The 16,227-nt window shown below is 42.2% G+C and overlaps 1 protein-coding gene across 6 annotated transcripts in view; it reads right to left on the bottom strand.

Annotated features, from left to right (window-relative positions):
* Positions 1 to 2,486: 2,486 nt before the first annotated feature.
* The window catches only part of LG11H16orf46 (linkage group 11 C16orf46 homolog), a 96,609-nt gene continuing 82,868 nt past the window's right edge, over positions 2,487 to 16,227 (bottom strand). For all 6 annotated transcript variants that reach the window (XM_073605512.1, XM_073605509.1, XM_073605507.1 and 3 more), the window contains 2 exons: positions 13,539 to 13,755; positions 2,487 to 3,813 (listed from right to left, as the gene is read on the bottom strand). In XM_073605512.1, the coding sequence (XP_073461613.1) occupies positions 2,830 to 3,813; positions 13,539 to 13,733 (1,179 nt within the window). In that variant the 5' untranslated portion in view covers positions 13,734 to 13,755 and the 3' untranslated portion in view covers positions 2,487 to 2,829. The remainder of the gene's footprint in view (positions 3,814 to 13,538; positions 13,756 to 16,227) is intronic.

Genomic DNA, 16,227 nt, shown 5'->3' with positions numbered 1-16,227 from the left:
ACACCAACTGGAAAAATCACCTTTTGTTGGAGAGGTTGCGAGTTAAGAGGAACAATGGCACATTTAGCCTTCATGCATACTAGAAAGCTAAAAACTACTGTAAAAATGCTGGACAAAAAATGTTTGTTTTAGCGGTTTTTTGCCAGCATTTAAAGCGGTTGTATACCCGCTGTTTTTTTTTTTTCTACACCTGCAAGGGAAAAGGCATAATGAGCTAGTATGCACCGGTAAGTGAGATGAGATACTTACCTTAGAACGAGGCGCCGGCATCTCACCTGGTCCACGCCGAGGGAGCTGACATCTCCCCTCAGCGTGTCTTCCGGGTATCGCGGCTCCGGCCACTCACAGCGCCGGAGCCGGAGCCCCCAGATCCCGACCCCGCCTCCTATGTGAATGAGTATGGGGTACATTGTTCCACCGCTCATTCGCCAAAAAAAGTGTCAAAAAGAAATAAAAACACAGACACAGTTTTTGACAATTCCTTTATTAAAAATAAAAAACAATGTCCCCCGATGTAGATCCATCATCAATCACGACACCAGGCGAACCCGAAAAAAAAATGCTCCGCTTGTGATGAAGGCTACAGCCTGCTCCGCCATATGACAGTTCTTAATTAGGTAAAAAGCGGGGCCACCTGGCAACGTCACCTGGTGGCACCGCCCCCCTGTGACGTCATCAACTGGTGCATGTTCTGTGTGCATAGGGCCTTATGGTGGTAGTGTCCAAAAATACAAGAGTTCTGTGCGTTTGTAACATATGTGATTGAACACAGCTGATCAGCAGGTTTCACCCAAAATTATTGGCTGAAATCTGCTGTCAAACTCGTGCTGTGACCAATCACATTACGGGTTAGCAGGGGACACGTGTTTGCGCCCTCCCAAAACCCTGATGAAGGCAGGTAATGTACGTGACTGTGTCTGTACCTGCCAACCACTGGCATTATATTTACTGTGAATGGTCAGCAGGTGGGTAGTAGGAATCATTTAATGGTTAAAAAAGATAAACTAATTTGTCAGACAAATGTACCCTATTACCTATCAATTAAGGCCTGAGGGGACAGAAACTATAATCTACTGTATCCCAACAATTACCCAACTGTAGGAGATACAAGCTGGAGCCCACAAGTAAATTAAACTGGAGCCTTTCCCCATGCAGTGCCCTCTAGTGACAGCAATGCATATTTCTCTTGTTTGAGAACTGCATTGAGAAGTACAGTGTTACTTGAATTGTATTCCAGGATTTGCTTGTCTTCAGCTGAGAGAACTTGCTATAATTTAGGACTACATGAAGTCTCAGAAATCTTTAATTAAAGTAGAAGTTCAGCCAAAAACTAACTAAATCTAAATCTACTGGCAGCCACATTCTAAGATTAATCTATGTAACCCTGTAAAGCAAAAATCGCTATACATACCTTTTCTGCAGCCGTTCCAGTCCAGGCCCATGCTGAGTTGTCAGCGGCAGCTTCTCTGTGTAGGCGTGTGCAGGAGAGGCAGCCGACAACGGGAGCCCCATAGTAAGTCAATGGGTGACATCACTTCCTAGCCGTTGTCGGCTGTCTTTTCTACACAGCATCCGCCGCTAGAGACCGGACCGGATGCAGAAAAGGTATGTATAGCGATTTTTGCTTCACAGGGATAGATTAGTATTAGAGTGTAGCTGCCATTAGATTTAGAGTTAGTATTTGGCTGAACTTCCACTTTAAGGTCTTCAGGTTATATAGTTTGAGTACCATGTCATAGATATATTATTTATCATTGTAAAAGAATATATTCCAAGCTTCCTTTTTTTTCAATTTTTCTCCTGGCCTTCCCCTATCTATTTAAGACCTTCCCATTGTTACCACAATTCAACTACAGCCACAATGTTTCTACCCATGGTACCCAGAGCATTTTGTGTTTGCAAAGCATTCTTTGGTTGAACTAGGTTGAGAGAGTGACATCCGTGCCCTGCCTCTCCACCCCGTTCAATCAGAGAACACTTTGCATTCATTCAGAAAATGCAAAGCATTCTCTGAATGGTGACTGTGCCGAGCGGCCGTCTTCCTGCGTTCACAATGCAGGAGAGCAGCTGCTCAGCATGGGACCTGGAAACAAGTGCAGATTACGGATTTAGCAGTGTCTACTTCAGTGATTTTCAGCTTCCAGTGGCATCAGCCAGGTATGTCATATATATTTACATTGGTCCATGCTGGAGAATTGTAACTATGCATAACATACTGATCCCTGGAATTATTCTTTAAACTTTTTTTCTTTCCTTTTTTTTTCCCCAGCGAGTATGTTAAATTAGTTTCATATTAACACCTGGATACAGGTCTGCTTTTTAAGCAGTATGTGTTGCTCACAAAGTTGATAATTATAATACAGAGAATAATACTGACCAATATATTTATTATCACATTGGAGCTGTATGACTGAATTCTCACTTTTAACATGGGCATATATTCAGCTTTAGTATTTCTAATACTAAAAATAAATACACTGCAACAGCATTGTTAAACATGGGTTTTACTGGCACTCTTTCAGAAGTTTGGCAAGACCATTCCAGCAGAGAGGTAAAGCTGTGTGAATAGCACCTCCTGTATGCAGAGGCAAGGTTTGACAGATATTAGAGGGAAAAAAGGGAAAGTAAAACTTTTAGCACCGGTTCCAGCAAGGTCTCATCCCACTGCTGCTCTAAGCTTGTCAAGAACAGCGATTTTCAGCAAGGGCATATGTAAAAACGTGTACACAGAGAATAGCTTTGGAGGTAGGTGGTCTATCTAAAATCCATATGTATTAGCTTATGCTATATGTACTCGACTGCATTTAATGCTGAAAAGAAGACAACGGATTAGCACAACTTAATCTTCAATGGTATGTCCACCCGTTTGACAGTCAGAGAAGGTAATATAGTGTTTCTAACCACCGGGGTAGTATCCGATTTTGCTCTTCTATACCTTGCATCATTGATAGGTCTTACTTCCTGACGCACATTGCGCTTGTTCTGCATTGTTTTGGTGTGAAGGAAGCCTATAGGAGCCGAGTTGATGTTCTGCTTTATGGACGGCTGGGCATTCAGCCTTTGCTCTACAGGTGACCTGGACCATTGGAAGCGGTCAAGCTCTTTTATGGGTGTTTTTGGAATACAAGACGTGATAAAGGATAGGTGTTCTGGCACTTTCAGCTGTTCTTGAGGAAGCTCTGTTAATGCTTCAAGGAGTCTCTTCTCCGCCTTCAAATCTGTATTGCTGAGGATGTGACCATTTAAATTGCCCCTTACAGATCCCTTTGAAGGAAGCTTTTCAAGCTGCTGCATGAGAAAATCCTTTCTTCTTGCCATGTGTTCAGCATACCCGATTCCAGCAGTAGCTTTAAGAGGTGGCAGTAGCATTGGTGTACTTAAGATAGGGAGTTCATTCACATTATAACAGTTTTTACAAATTGGAATGGCTTTGCCTGTAAATGGAGATGAGATTCTTTGTGCATTCTTGTCCTTGTTTTGTCTTTGTTCTCCAGGGGATACTAGGTTTACTGTATCACAATGTGTTTCTGTTGTGGAAACCATGGCAGTAGAAGAGCAGTGATCTGTAAACTCAGAGGGCAGATCCTCCTCTGCAGGGATGGTACTGACCAGTCTCTGTTCAGCTCCAGGCATCACTTTATGGTTAATGTGTATTGTGTCTTTTGTTTCTGATGAAGTCCCATCTTTATTGTCTGGTACAGAGTACAAGCCAAGGCAAAGGAGACAGTCTGTGGCCTCTACTTGCTTAAGTTTTTTCGGTTTCTTAACGGGGTACATGCAGGCCGTAGCAGAAACTGGACCCCAACCACAAACCTATAGTGCCAAAAGAACAAAGACAAACACTCATTAATATCATAATTGAACAGTTCTGTGAAATTATAAACAGCCATAGAAGGGAGAATGCATCTACAAGAGGGTTTCCTTTTCAAAATATATGCTCCCAGTGGGTTTATGAGGCTACTTGGATTCTGATATAGTGAAAACGTACAGAATATTGAACCAGAAAGTGTACCACACTGGTTTACAAGGACATGCCATCCCCTGAGGTCAGTGCTTATTGGTGCAACAAATTGTATCACACAGCAGATCAACAATCTGAATTATACAGTGTATCCGGAAAAGTATTCACAGTGCTTTGCTTTTTCCATATTTTGTTATGTTACAGCCTTATTCCAAAATGGATTAAATTCATTATTTTCCTCAAATATCTACAAACAATACCCCATAATGATAACATTATAGCTTTGACTAAGCACCAATACATGGTGTGAAACGTGTCAGCTATTTATCCCTGCCTCTGCTAATATGAACTGACTGTATTGGATTTTATCTCCAATAAAGGTGTCTTATCAGTGTGCGGCCGTCCAGGACTTGTTTTTGCTCCATACTGACAACATGAAAGAAGTTTGTTTGAAATCTTTGCAAATTTATAAAAAATTAAAAAAATGAAAAAATCTCATATACATAAGTATTCACAGCTTTTGCTCAATACTTCGTTGACCAATGGCACCAAATACAGCCTCAAGTCTTTTTGAGTATGATGCTACAAGCTTGGTACACCTATTTTTGGGCAGTTTCTCCCATTCTTCTTTGCAGGATCTCTCAAGCTCTATCAGGTTGGATGGGGAGCGTCGGTGCACAGCCATTTTCAGATCTCTCCAGAGATGTTCAATCAGGTTCAAGTCTGGGCTCTGGCTGGGCCACTCAAGGACATTCACAGAGTTGTCCCGTAGACACTCCTTTGTTATCTTGGCTGTGTGCTTAGGGTTGTTGTCCTGTTGGAAGATGAACCTTTGCCCCAATCTGAGGTCCAGAGCGTTCTGGAGCAGGTTTTCATCAAGGATGTCTTTGTACATTGCTGCATTCATCGTTCCCTCGATCCCAACTAGTCTCCCAGTTCCCGCTGCTGAAAAACATCCCCACAGCATGATGCTGCCACCACCATGCTTTACTGTAGGGATGGTATTGGCCAGGTGATGAGGGGTGCCTGGTTTCCTCCAGACATGATGCTTGACATTCAGGCCAAAGAGTTCAATCTTTTGCTTCTCATGGTCTGAAAGTCCTTCAGGCGCCTTTTGACAAACTCCCGGCAGGCTGTCATGTGCCTTTTACTGAGGAGTGGCTTCCATCTGGCCACTTTACTATACAGGCCTGATTGGTCGGGTGCTGCAGAGATGGTTGTTCTTCTGGAAGGTTCTCCTCTCTCCACAGAGAAATGCTGGAGCTCTTTCAGAGTGACCATCGGGTTCTTGGTCACCTCCCTGACTAAGGCCCTTAGTTTGGCCGGGTGGCCCGATCTAGGAAGAGTCCTGGTGGTTCCAAACTTCTTCCATTTACAGATGATGGAAGCCACTGTGCTCATTGGGACCTTCAATGCTGCAGACATTTTTCTGTACCCTTCACCAGATCTGTGCCTCAATACAATCCTGTCTCGGAGGTCTACAGACAATTCCTTGGACTTCATGGCTTGGTTTGTGCTCTGACATGTACTGTTAACTGTGAAACCTTGTATAGACAGGTGTGTGCCTTTCCAAATCATGTCCAATCAACCGAATTTACTACAAGTAGACTCTGTTCATGTTGTAGAAACATCTCAAGGATGATCAGTGGAAACAGGATACACCCGAGCTCAATTTTGAGTGTTATGGCAAAGGCTGTGAATACTTACAGCATGTACATGTGATTTTTTTCCTTTTTTGTTTTTAATACATTTGCAAAGATTTAAAACAAACTTCTTTTATGTTGTTATTATGGTGTATTGCTTGTAGAATTTTGAGGAAAATAAATAATTTAATCCATTTTGGAATTAGGCTGTAACATAACAAAACGTGGAAAAAGTGTGGTTGGAGAAACTTATTTCGTGAAGAAAGATAGTATCTTTACGGACTTGCTGGCACAGTCGCTGGTTCACATACCCAACCAGGCTCTTGTGGGTAGCAATTTACTGTCAGAGGACAGTTTGGGTCAAGGCCAGGGGGAAATGCTCTATTCAAACCAGTCACATCTTTGGGTAGAGCTACAGAAGGCATATGTGGAAATTTCCTCTATCGATCTACAAACACTAACTAGAATGCCAAAGATTTGCTAATGAGAAATTATGTAATGGATCTAACAGTTATATGAAATACAAAGAAATATTATGATATAATTTCTCAGAAATGTATTGCTACCTTATTGACTATAAACATGAACAGCATTTCTGGATACAAAAGTAATATAAACACACGCACACACACATATATATATATATATATATATATATATATATATATATACACACACACACACACACACACACACACACACACACACACACACACACACACACACACACACACACACAGTATCTCACAAAAGTGAGTACACCCCTCACATTTTTGTAAGTATATTATATCTTTTCATGTGACAACACTGAAGAAATGACACTTTGCTACAATGTAAAGTAGTGAGTGTACAGCTTGTATAACAGTGTAAATTTGCTGTCCCCTCAAAATAACTCAACACACAGCAATTAATGTCTAAACCGCTGGCAACAAAAGGGAGTACACCCCAAGTGAAAATGTCCAAATTGGGCCCAATTAGCCATTTTCCCTCCCCGGTGTCATGTGACTCATTAGTATTACAATGTCTCAGGTGTGAGTGAGGAGCACGTGTGTTAAATTTGGTGTTATTGCTCTCACTCTCTCCTACTGGTCACTGGAAGTTCAACATGGCACTTCATGGCAAAAAACTCTCTGTGGATCTGAAAAAAAGAATTGTTGCTCTACATGAAGATTTTACAACATAAAAAAAAATTATTGCGCAGGTATACAGATTAAATATAAAAGTGCAAGCTGCTGGCAGCAACGCAACAGGACCAATCATGATAAGCGTGAACCAATAAAAAATGTTGCAGAGCTAAACATAGATATTGAATAAACAAGTGTCCATAAAGTGTGAACAACTGGTGCTGTTCTAAATAGTGCATATTTCGTTAGAATTAAAGTCCTCTTCCCTAGAGAACATTAGTTATAATGAAACGCGTTGGGTGGAGTCCATGTCGGTGAGATACCACGTACGCCAATCCTGTATACTGGTCGATCAACATCTAGGATGTCTTGGATCAATTAATGCAGTTTTTTACCAGATTTATGCCCTACTATGGAGTAAACTTTACCATCAGCCATGACAGTACCACCACCTGCAATATAACAGAGGAAGCTGATTGGATCTTCTATACTTGCATATCACACCTATCTAAACTCTTATAATTTGGAGTCTAGACCTCTGGTAAGGAGGCATTTTATATTAATATCGTAGGAGGTGCACTTGGGTGATCAAAACGCACATCAATTATACTCATTGTTACTGGATGTTAATCAAGGAATTCACCTGCACTATTTAGAACAGCACCAGTTGTTTACACTTTATGGACACTTGTTTATTCAATATCTATGTTTAGTGCGGCAACATTTTTTTATTATTTCTACATAAAGATAGCCTAGGTTATAAGAAGATTGCCAAGACCCTGAAACTGAGCTGCAGCATGGTGGCCAAGACCATACGGCGGTTTAACAGGACAGGTTCCACTCAGAACAGGCCTTGCCATGGGCGACCAAAGAAGTTGAGTGTACGTGCTCAGCGTCATATCCAGAGGTTGTCTTTGGGAAATAGACGTATGGGTGCTGCCAGCATTGCTGCAGAGGTTGAAGGGTGGGGGGGTCAGCCTGCCAGTGCTCAGACCATAGGCTGCACATTGCATCACATTGGTCTGCATGGCCGTTGTCCCAGAAGGAAGCCTCTTGATGATGCACAAGAAAGTCCCCAAACAGTTTGCTGAAGACAAGCAGACTAGAGACATAGATTACTGGAACCATGTCCTGTGGTCTGATGAGACCAAGATAAACTTATTTGGTTCAGATGGTGTCAAGCATGTGTGGCGGCAACCAGGTGAGAAGTACAAGTGTGCCTTGCCTACAGTCAAGCACGGTGGCGTGGAGTGTCATGGTCTGGGGCTACATGAGTGCTGCTGGCACTGGGGAGCTACAGTTCATTGAGGGAACCATGAATGCCAACATGTACTGTGACATTCTGAAGCAGAGCATGATCCCCTCCCTTTGGAGACTGGGCTGCAGGGCAGTATCCAAGACACCTCCAAGATGACCACTGCCTTGCTAAAGAAGCTGAGGGTAAAGGTGATGGAATGGCCAAGCATGTGTCCAGACCTAAACCCTATTGAGCATCTGTGGGGCATCCTCAAATGGAAGGTGAAGGAGCGCAAGGTCTCTAACATCCACCAGCTCTGTCATCATGGAGGAGTAGAAGAGGACTCCAGTGGCAACCTGTGAAGCTCTGGTGAATTCCATTCCATGCGGACATTCTTTTGCAAGTCACCTGGGCTCGCCCTCAGACTATTGGCTCAAGATTTTGGATGTTAGGTTAACCTGCCTGAAACCTGCAGTTTTATACCGGTTAGTTCACAATGTATCCACCACTATTTTTGTACTATTCTGTTGGTGTATATTTTCAATAAAACCCTTTGTACAAGAATTCCATTATCAAGAGGGTTAAGGCAGTGCTGGAAAATAATGGTGGCAACATAAAATACTGACACTTTGGGCTAAATTTGGACATTTTCACTTAGGGGTGTATTCACTTTTGTTGCCAGCGGTTTAGACATTCATGTCTGTGTGTTGAGTTATTTTGAGGGGACAGCAAATTTACACTGTTATACAAGCTGTACACTCACTAATTTACATTGCAGCAAAGTGTCATTTCTTCAGTGTTGTTACATGAAAAGATATAATAAAATATTTACAAAAATGTGAGGGGTGTACTCACTTTTGTGAGATACTGTATGTCTAAATTGTGTCAAGTCTAGGAACCATGTTTTTTTTTTTTTAACTACCTTCCACAAGATTTTGATCGTCTATTGGCCCTATAGAAACAACCATTATTATTATATACACACTAGGGTCCAGGACTACTCTTGCCCTCCCCAGTTGGCTAAACTTTCTCCCCCTACTCAGTTTTGTTCTTCATCACCATACTCTTTCCTCTGCCTGTTTCTTCTTTGCCTCTGTTTTACTCAATTTCATATGCCATATGCAGAGTCTTTACTGAAACAAACAATGCTTTTACTGCGCCTCTCGTTAATTGCTCTTAGCCATTGCACAGTTGGCAATTTCTTCTGATTCACATTGCCTTGCAAAGTGAAATCTTACCTAAGTAAGACAATAATTGTCATTTATGAGAAACTCATTGAATCTCTCTTATGCTTTTGTAAACTATTCTCTAATACCGCGTACACACGACCGGACTTTCCGGCAGAAAAGGTCTGACTAAATCATTCCATCAGACAGTCCGATCGTGTGTGGGCTTCATCTGACTTTTTCTTTCTAAAATTTTGACGGACCTAGAAATAAAACATGTTTCAAATCTTTCCGAAGGAATCAGTTCCTATCGGGAAACTGCTCGTCTGTATGCTATTCCGACGGACCAAAAACGACACAAGGGCAGCTATTGGCTACTGAACTTCCTTTTTCTAGTCCCGTTGTACGTCATCGCGTTCTAAACGATCTGACTTTGGTGTGATCGTGTGTAGGCAAGTCCATTTCAGCGGAACTCAGTCGGAAAGACTGTCAGAGTCTATTCTGACGGAAAGTCCGGTTGTGTGTAGGTGGCATAAAACTCCAATAAAAATGTATTGAACAAGAAAATATTTGCTTACACTAAGGCAACTTACAACATCAACATCTTTTTTGGAGAATGCAGTATATCCCCATGTGTCTCAGTTTTTCTTGTCACTTGCGCCTTACTAATCGTTTCTGCTAGCTTGAACTTCCAGCTGAGGAGGAGAGGGAGTGGATACTGTAGGAGGTCACTGCTAACATCACAGTACTTGGTCCCTCATCCCACTGACAGCACACTGCATGTCTGCCCCCCTCCCAGGCCTGCCCACTTCAACTCTACATACTCTCATTAGTCACACAGCACATGCCCACCCCTGATAGCTGTACATACTGTCGTACATCCCCTTTGATAAAACAATGCATGCGCATCTTAGTTGTCACAATAAGGCCACATGACCACCCTCGCTCCTAGTGCCACAACAAGGCACATGCGTCTTGTCACTGGCTGAGGGGCACATGTAAAGGTAGTCCCATGGGACCGTGCAAAGCAGTTGAGCCATCCTCAAGGTGCAAATGAAGCCGTAAACTTCTAAAGAAAAAATGCAAACAAGTGACAGCCTGCAGACAAACGCAAGGGCAAACACGGTAGATCCCGTATGCTGGTATATATTCTGGGGGACCTTTGGAGTAGTTTTACTTCGGATTCAAGTCCATGTCTCCCCGAAACACACAGTGTGCCTCCTAGGTGTGAATTCCCATTGTTAATTAAGTTGCCTATTGTTTCTGTTTGTTTGCCAATCTTGTGTTAACTTTACCTTGTTACCTAACCATTGTGGGATGTTTACCCAAATGTGTAATATTTGTTTATGTGGTGACTGCCCCTATTTTTGAAGTGTAAAAAACCCTGTATTTCTGTTCAATAAAGGGATTCCTTTGGTTTTATTACCTCAATATCTTGTCTGTGTACGATGCTTGGAAGGGTTTGAAGGGCAGGAGACACCATTTGGTGGAGGCACACAGGCGGGGTGCCAGGCGGTCCATCACATACTCCATTTCACATTGGGGCTTAATAACACTTTACTAGTAAAAAGCTGGACATGAGCAGTACAGCAGCTCCTGTAAGGGGAAACAGGGTCTAGCCTAGTGTAGGTCATAACATTATTAAATGGTTATTTTCTGATTTGATGTCAATTCTATTATATAAAGTGGTAATGTGGAGTGTGTTGATTCCATGCAAAGCTGCTTCTGTGGGCCTGAGAAGCTCTCAGACTCCTTGCACACGCTGCTTGTAATTGCTAATGCTAGTTCTAAAGTCAGACCTCTGGCTTAAAGTCCACCATTCCACAATGCAATGTGAAACACGCTTTACTAAATACTTATGGACTTGTGCTGCACAGTAGGATACCATGAGAGGGGGTACATTTCTTACGTAAAGTGTTTGTTACTCAAAAAAAAACTGAAATTGGATCCTGTTCCCTTGAAGCATGTTATACAGCACAGTGCTTGAGCTATGTAATTTGGCCCCTTCTATCACCAAAAATACCTGGCTGATCCTGCCTGGTTCTGCCCTCCCCCCTGTAAACTAACCACGGTATATCATGCCTGCTGAGCCCTGACGCTGTGGTCAGTTTACGTGCCTACGTCATCCACAGCTCTCCTGTGTCCTCCTTCCCCTCCCCTCCCTGCCTGTCAACTCTGTCCACTCCATGATCCTCCCCTCCTGCTGCTCTCATAATACAACAACCTTTCAACAATCCCCTCTGCTATCTTAAACAATGTCCCCAGTGTTTTTTTTTTTTTGTAAATGCAGCTTTCAGAGAGCCAATCGGCGCTCATGTGACCGGCCGCCTCTCTCTTTCTCTCCTCTCCTCCTCCTGACTGAGGTCAGCGGGGGTTTCCCAGCCCTGCCCGCTGGAGTTGTCAGCTCGAGAGAGAAGCGACCAGTCATGTAAGCGCCATTCGGCGCTATAAAATAAGGTATACAGTGGCAGTTTTTTAAACAACAAATACACTGGGGACATTGTTTAACAAGGGGATTGTTGAAAGGTTGTTGTATGGCTTAACAACCTCTTTAACCACTTAAGGACCGGAAGATTTTCCCCCATAATAACCAGGCCGTTTTTTGCGATACAGCACTGCGTCGCTTTAACTGACAATTTCGCAGTTGTGTGACGCTGTACCTAAACAAAATTGACGTTCTTTTTTTCCCACAAATAGAGCTTTCTTTTGGTGGTATTTGGTCACTTCTGCGGTTTAGATTTTTTGCGCTATAAACAAAAAAAGAGCAACAACTTTGAAAAAGAACCCATTATTTTATACTTTTTGCTATAATAAATATCCCCAAAAAATGTAAAAAAAATAATTTTCTCAACAGTTTAGGCCGATATATATTATTCTACATATTTTTGGTAAAAAAATAAATAAATAAAAATAATTTGCAATAAGCGTATATTGATTGGTTTGCGCAAAAGTTATGGTGTCTACAAAATAGAGAATAGATTTATGGCATTTTTATAATTTTTTTTTTTTTAACTAGTAATGGTGGCGATCTGCAATTTTTAGCAGGGCCGCGACATTGCGGCGGACAGATTGGACACTTTTGACACATTTTTGGGACTATAGTGCTATAAAAATACACCGATTACTGTGTAAATGTCACCATTAGGGAAGGGGGTAACACTAGGGGGCAATCAAGGGGTTAAATGTGTTCCCTTATGTGTGTTTCTAACTGTGGGGGGATGTGACTGACTAGAGGAGGAGCCAGATCACTGTTTCTAGCTAGTAGGAACAGACATCTGTCTCTCCTCTCCTGTCAGAACAGGGATGTGTGTGTTTACACACGCACATCCCTGTTCTGGCTCTCGTGCCAGTGATCGCCGGCCCGTGCATTGGGTCCCCCGCCATAAAGCATGCGCGCGTGCGGCTGCTATAGCTATTTAAAGGGATTTGCGGGATCGTGCTGACCTGCCGCAGTATAACGACGGCGGCTGGTCGGCAAGTGGTTAAGCTGGTCACATGCATTACCTTTTGATGGTAAATCTAAAGGAGATTGAACAGAGATTATACAAACTACTATATAGTGTGAGGGCACAACTAAACAATCCATTTAATTGATATCCAATCAAATAGGCTCTCACACTTCATAGTAGTTAGTGGATCCAAAGATAAATTAAATCAATTGTGTGGCAAGCTTTAGACCTGGAGAACTAGAAGCCCATCAAAAGGAAACTTTTGAAAGAATTAAAGGAGTACATTCAAACATCTTATTGGACCTACTAATATGGGCCTGTGTTTGATGCGTTTTGTAGTGTGAAAGGATGTTTTTGTGCCTGTTAATACAGAAACAATATTCATACATCCAATTTATTCCAAATGGGCCTCCAACATATGTCAACACAGTAAACAATGCACTTTAAAAGTGATTCCTAAAAGGAAAGATTTCTTTAAAATAACAAACATGTTATACTTACTTGTTCTGTGCAATGGTTTTGCACAGAGCAGCCCAGATATCGTCAAAGCCTAATTGAACAAACTGAAATTAGAAACTGATTGGTTACTATGCACAGCTGTAGCGGATTCCGTGTGCACCAGTTTTAATAAATCTCACCTAATAGTGCCTGAAAGGTAAATTGGCTGTTGCTTGCTGAAACCAGTCAACTTATTCTAAAGATGTTTTTAATGATCCTTAGAAAATTAGAGTTAGAAGATGATTTGTTGTCACAGCCAACACCAACAGTTATTCTTTCTTACATTTGCATTCACTAAACCACTGTTTCATGTTTAAAAAATCATATTCAGCAAGGTGTTCCATGCAGATAATGTTGTGTTACAGTTTATGGTGGCTTAAAATAGCCTACCTCCCTAACCTAACCTGTTAATCAAAATTGGCTTTGCAAATTGTGACTTGGAGATGTGATGTCTACTTACCGCTTCTTCCCATCCTGTCCCTATTATTAGCTCTGTTGACTTCTGATCATCGTATAAAATCTTCTCGCTGATCTCCAAAAGAGAATCAGTTAAAACCTCCTCCCACTTCCCTTCACATGGGGATCTCACTTTCTCCGGGACTTCTTCTAGATCTTGCAAGTTCTCTAACAGCACGTCATTATCTAGGATAGCCATTGGATTGCCTTTTAAAGTAATCCTGAAACACAAATGAAAAATGCTTGAGACCCTAACTAGCCCAAATTACTAATAAACAGAGTATTTTACAAAAGCAAACAAAAAATACACCCATAACAGCTAAAATTCCATTGCAAACAAAAATCAAATTTAAAAAGGAAAAAGCTGCACACCGTGATGTCTTTTTCTCAAAAAAACTTTAATGCAACACTACAATAAATCCAAGCACATCACCCTCTGAGATTAAGCCTTCACAGGAGGGACAAAGAGCTTGGACTTGTGGACTCATCCGTTTTACAATAAAGTTTTTTACATTTAAATTTGACAAGTCAGAGAACAACAGCTCCCATTTAGCCAGCGGTTTCAGTCAGCAAAGGTGGGCCACAATGCTGATGAAGAGGCAGGTTCGCCTGGAAACGCATTCATTGACTGTGCATGCTCCTTGAGTTACGTCTGGACCAGGCAGAGAAGGAGGTTCCCTGTCATCGCAGCTGCTTTTCGACCGGACGGATGAGTGCCGGCTTCTATGTGGTGACACCCGGCACCTAACACTATCTCTTTGGCTGTCACCTTTCGGCTTCTTTCTTGGTCTGATGCTGAGCCCCGGTTCTGTGAATCTTGTCACTTTCGCTGGTCTCCCACTTGTGAGTGCAACTAATGCTGCCTACACACGGGCGAACTTTTCGACCGGACTGGTCCGACAGACTTTCCAGCGGACTTTCGTCGGACTTCCGACGGACTTTCTAACGAACGAAATTGCCTACACATGATGGATTCGTACATGATGACGTACACCAGACTAAAATAAGGAAGTTGATAGCCAGTAGCTGCCCTAGCGTCGTTTTTTGTCCGTCGGACTAGCATACAGACGAGAGGATTTCTGGGTCCGGCGGAGTTACGACGTAAAGATTTGAAGCCTGTTCCAAATCTAAAGTCCATCAGATTTGCGACTGGAAAAGTCCGCTGAAGGTCCGGTGAAGCCCACACACGATCGGATTGTCCGCCAGATTTGGTCCGTCGGCATCTGTCAGACCAGTCCGGTCGAAAAGTCCGACCGTGTGTACACTCCATTACTATAGTTTAATAAAGTTTTGCATTTTAATACTACACAATGGTGTCCCTTGCGCCTCTTGTTTCTCTCTCCCCTTGTGTGCATTCTAGATGGAGTGTCCCCTCCATTTGTGTATTAACTATATATTGATTTGTGGTATCACATTTTCTTTGAGATTATTAAGTTGTATACTGCTACTTTGACATCACACATTAATCAATTGGTTTTACCATTTTGTTTTTGCCTAACCAGTTAGGGGCTACTTTGTGGAGCGCTGTGGTCCCAGTGGATTTCTACTGGGCCATTTTATGTGTCATATACCTAAGGTGTGCCACAAGACTCCCTGGAACATTATCATGTACTGTATATGCGCATATAAAAATTACAAGTATGCCTTAATAATCTCCAATGATCCGCACTTGCTATTTCATTCTGACTGTAACCTGCCACTTATACTATTCACAGCATCTGAGAACAAAATCAAATAACAATATCCATGGAAAAGGAATGTGTGAGGATTCTGTTTTAAGTAAAGCTGATTTTGCAAGTACAGTTTTCAGAAGTCTTATGCCGCGTACACACGATCGGACATTCCGACAACAAAATTCTGGATTTATTTCCGACGGATGTTGGCTTAAACTTGTCTTGCATACACACAGTCGCACAAATGTGGGAAATTCCGACCCTGTGTACACGGCAATAGTGTAAGCAGGCTTTCTTTCCAGTTACAGACCCATGAAGCTTGTAAACATTTCTTTCCGCTGAAAAGAACCGCCAAAAACAAAACAAAAATTGCATTATTCAATGGATTTTATATTTATCTGTAAGCTTTGTGTTTTGGAAGATTTCTCCATTAAATCAAGACTTTAATTGCATGACTTATTTCCAATGACAATTGATCATTTGCTGTACGTCAACCTTTGGCAGGCATTAATTTTTACCTTAAACTACGATCCCAGGACCTCAAAATATGGTGTTCCTAATTCAATGCCCTGCAAATGTTGGGCACTTAAAGTCTAACTCTTTTAAATGCCTATCCTTACTGTATGAAGAATACTCACCCCCTCCATGTTGCAGTGGGGTCCTCCACCCTCCTCTACTTGGCATGGCTGGTTCTTAACCCAAGTCCAGCATCAATCCACTTCCTGTGAGCCCAAGCCATCATTGGCACACCCCCTGGAGTAGGGGGTGTGTGTGTTATCATTTAAACTGAGCCCACAAAACAAAATACTGCAGAGGATAGCCCTCCTGTCACAATTGGAGTGCTGTTTCCTACAACAGAGAGGACCGCCTAATGCTGAAGAGAAGAAGCTGGAAAAAGAGGACTTGGCATGTGAATGGCTAAAAAGTTGCCTGGAAAAAAAGGGGAGGGGGGCTGCCCAACCTGGAGTTGGATCTAAGACCCCTTTCACACTGAAGGCGTTTTTCAGGCATTTTAGCGCT

Source organism: Aquarana catesbeiana, linkage group LG11, assembly GCF_042186555.1.
Source record: "Aquarana catesbeiana isolate 2022-GZ linkage group LG11, ASM4218655v1, whole genome shotgun sequence".
Taxonomy (NCBI): domain Eukaryota; kingdom Metazoa; phylum Chordata; class Amphibia; order Anura; family Ranidae; genus Aquarana; species Aquarana catesbeiana.
The sequence above is the reverse complement of the archived record's forward strand: the minus strand, read 5'-3'. Positions and strand labels throughout refer to the sequence as shown.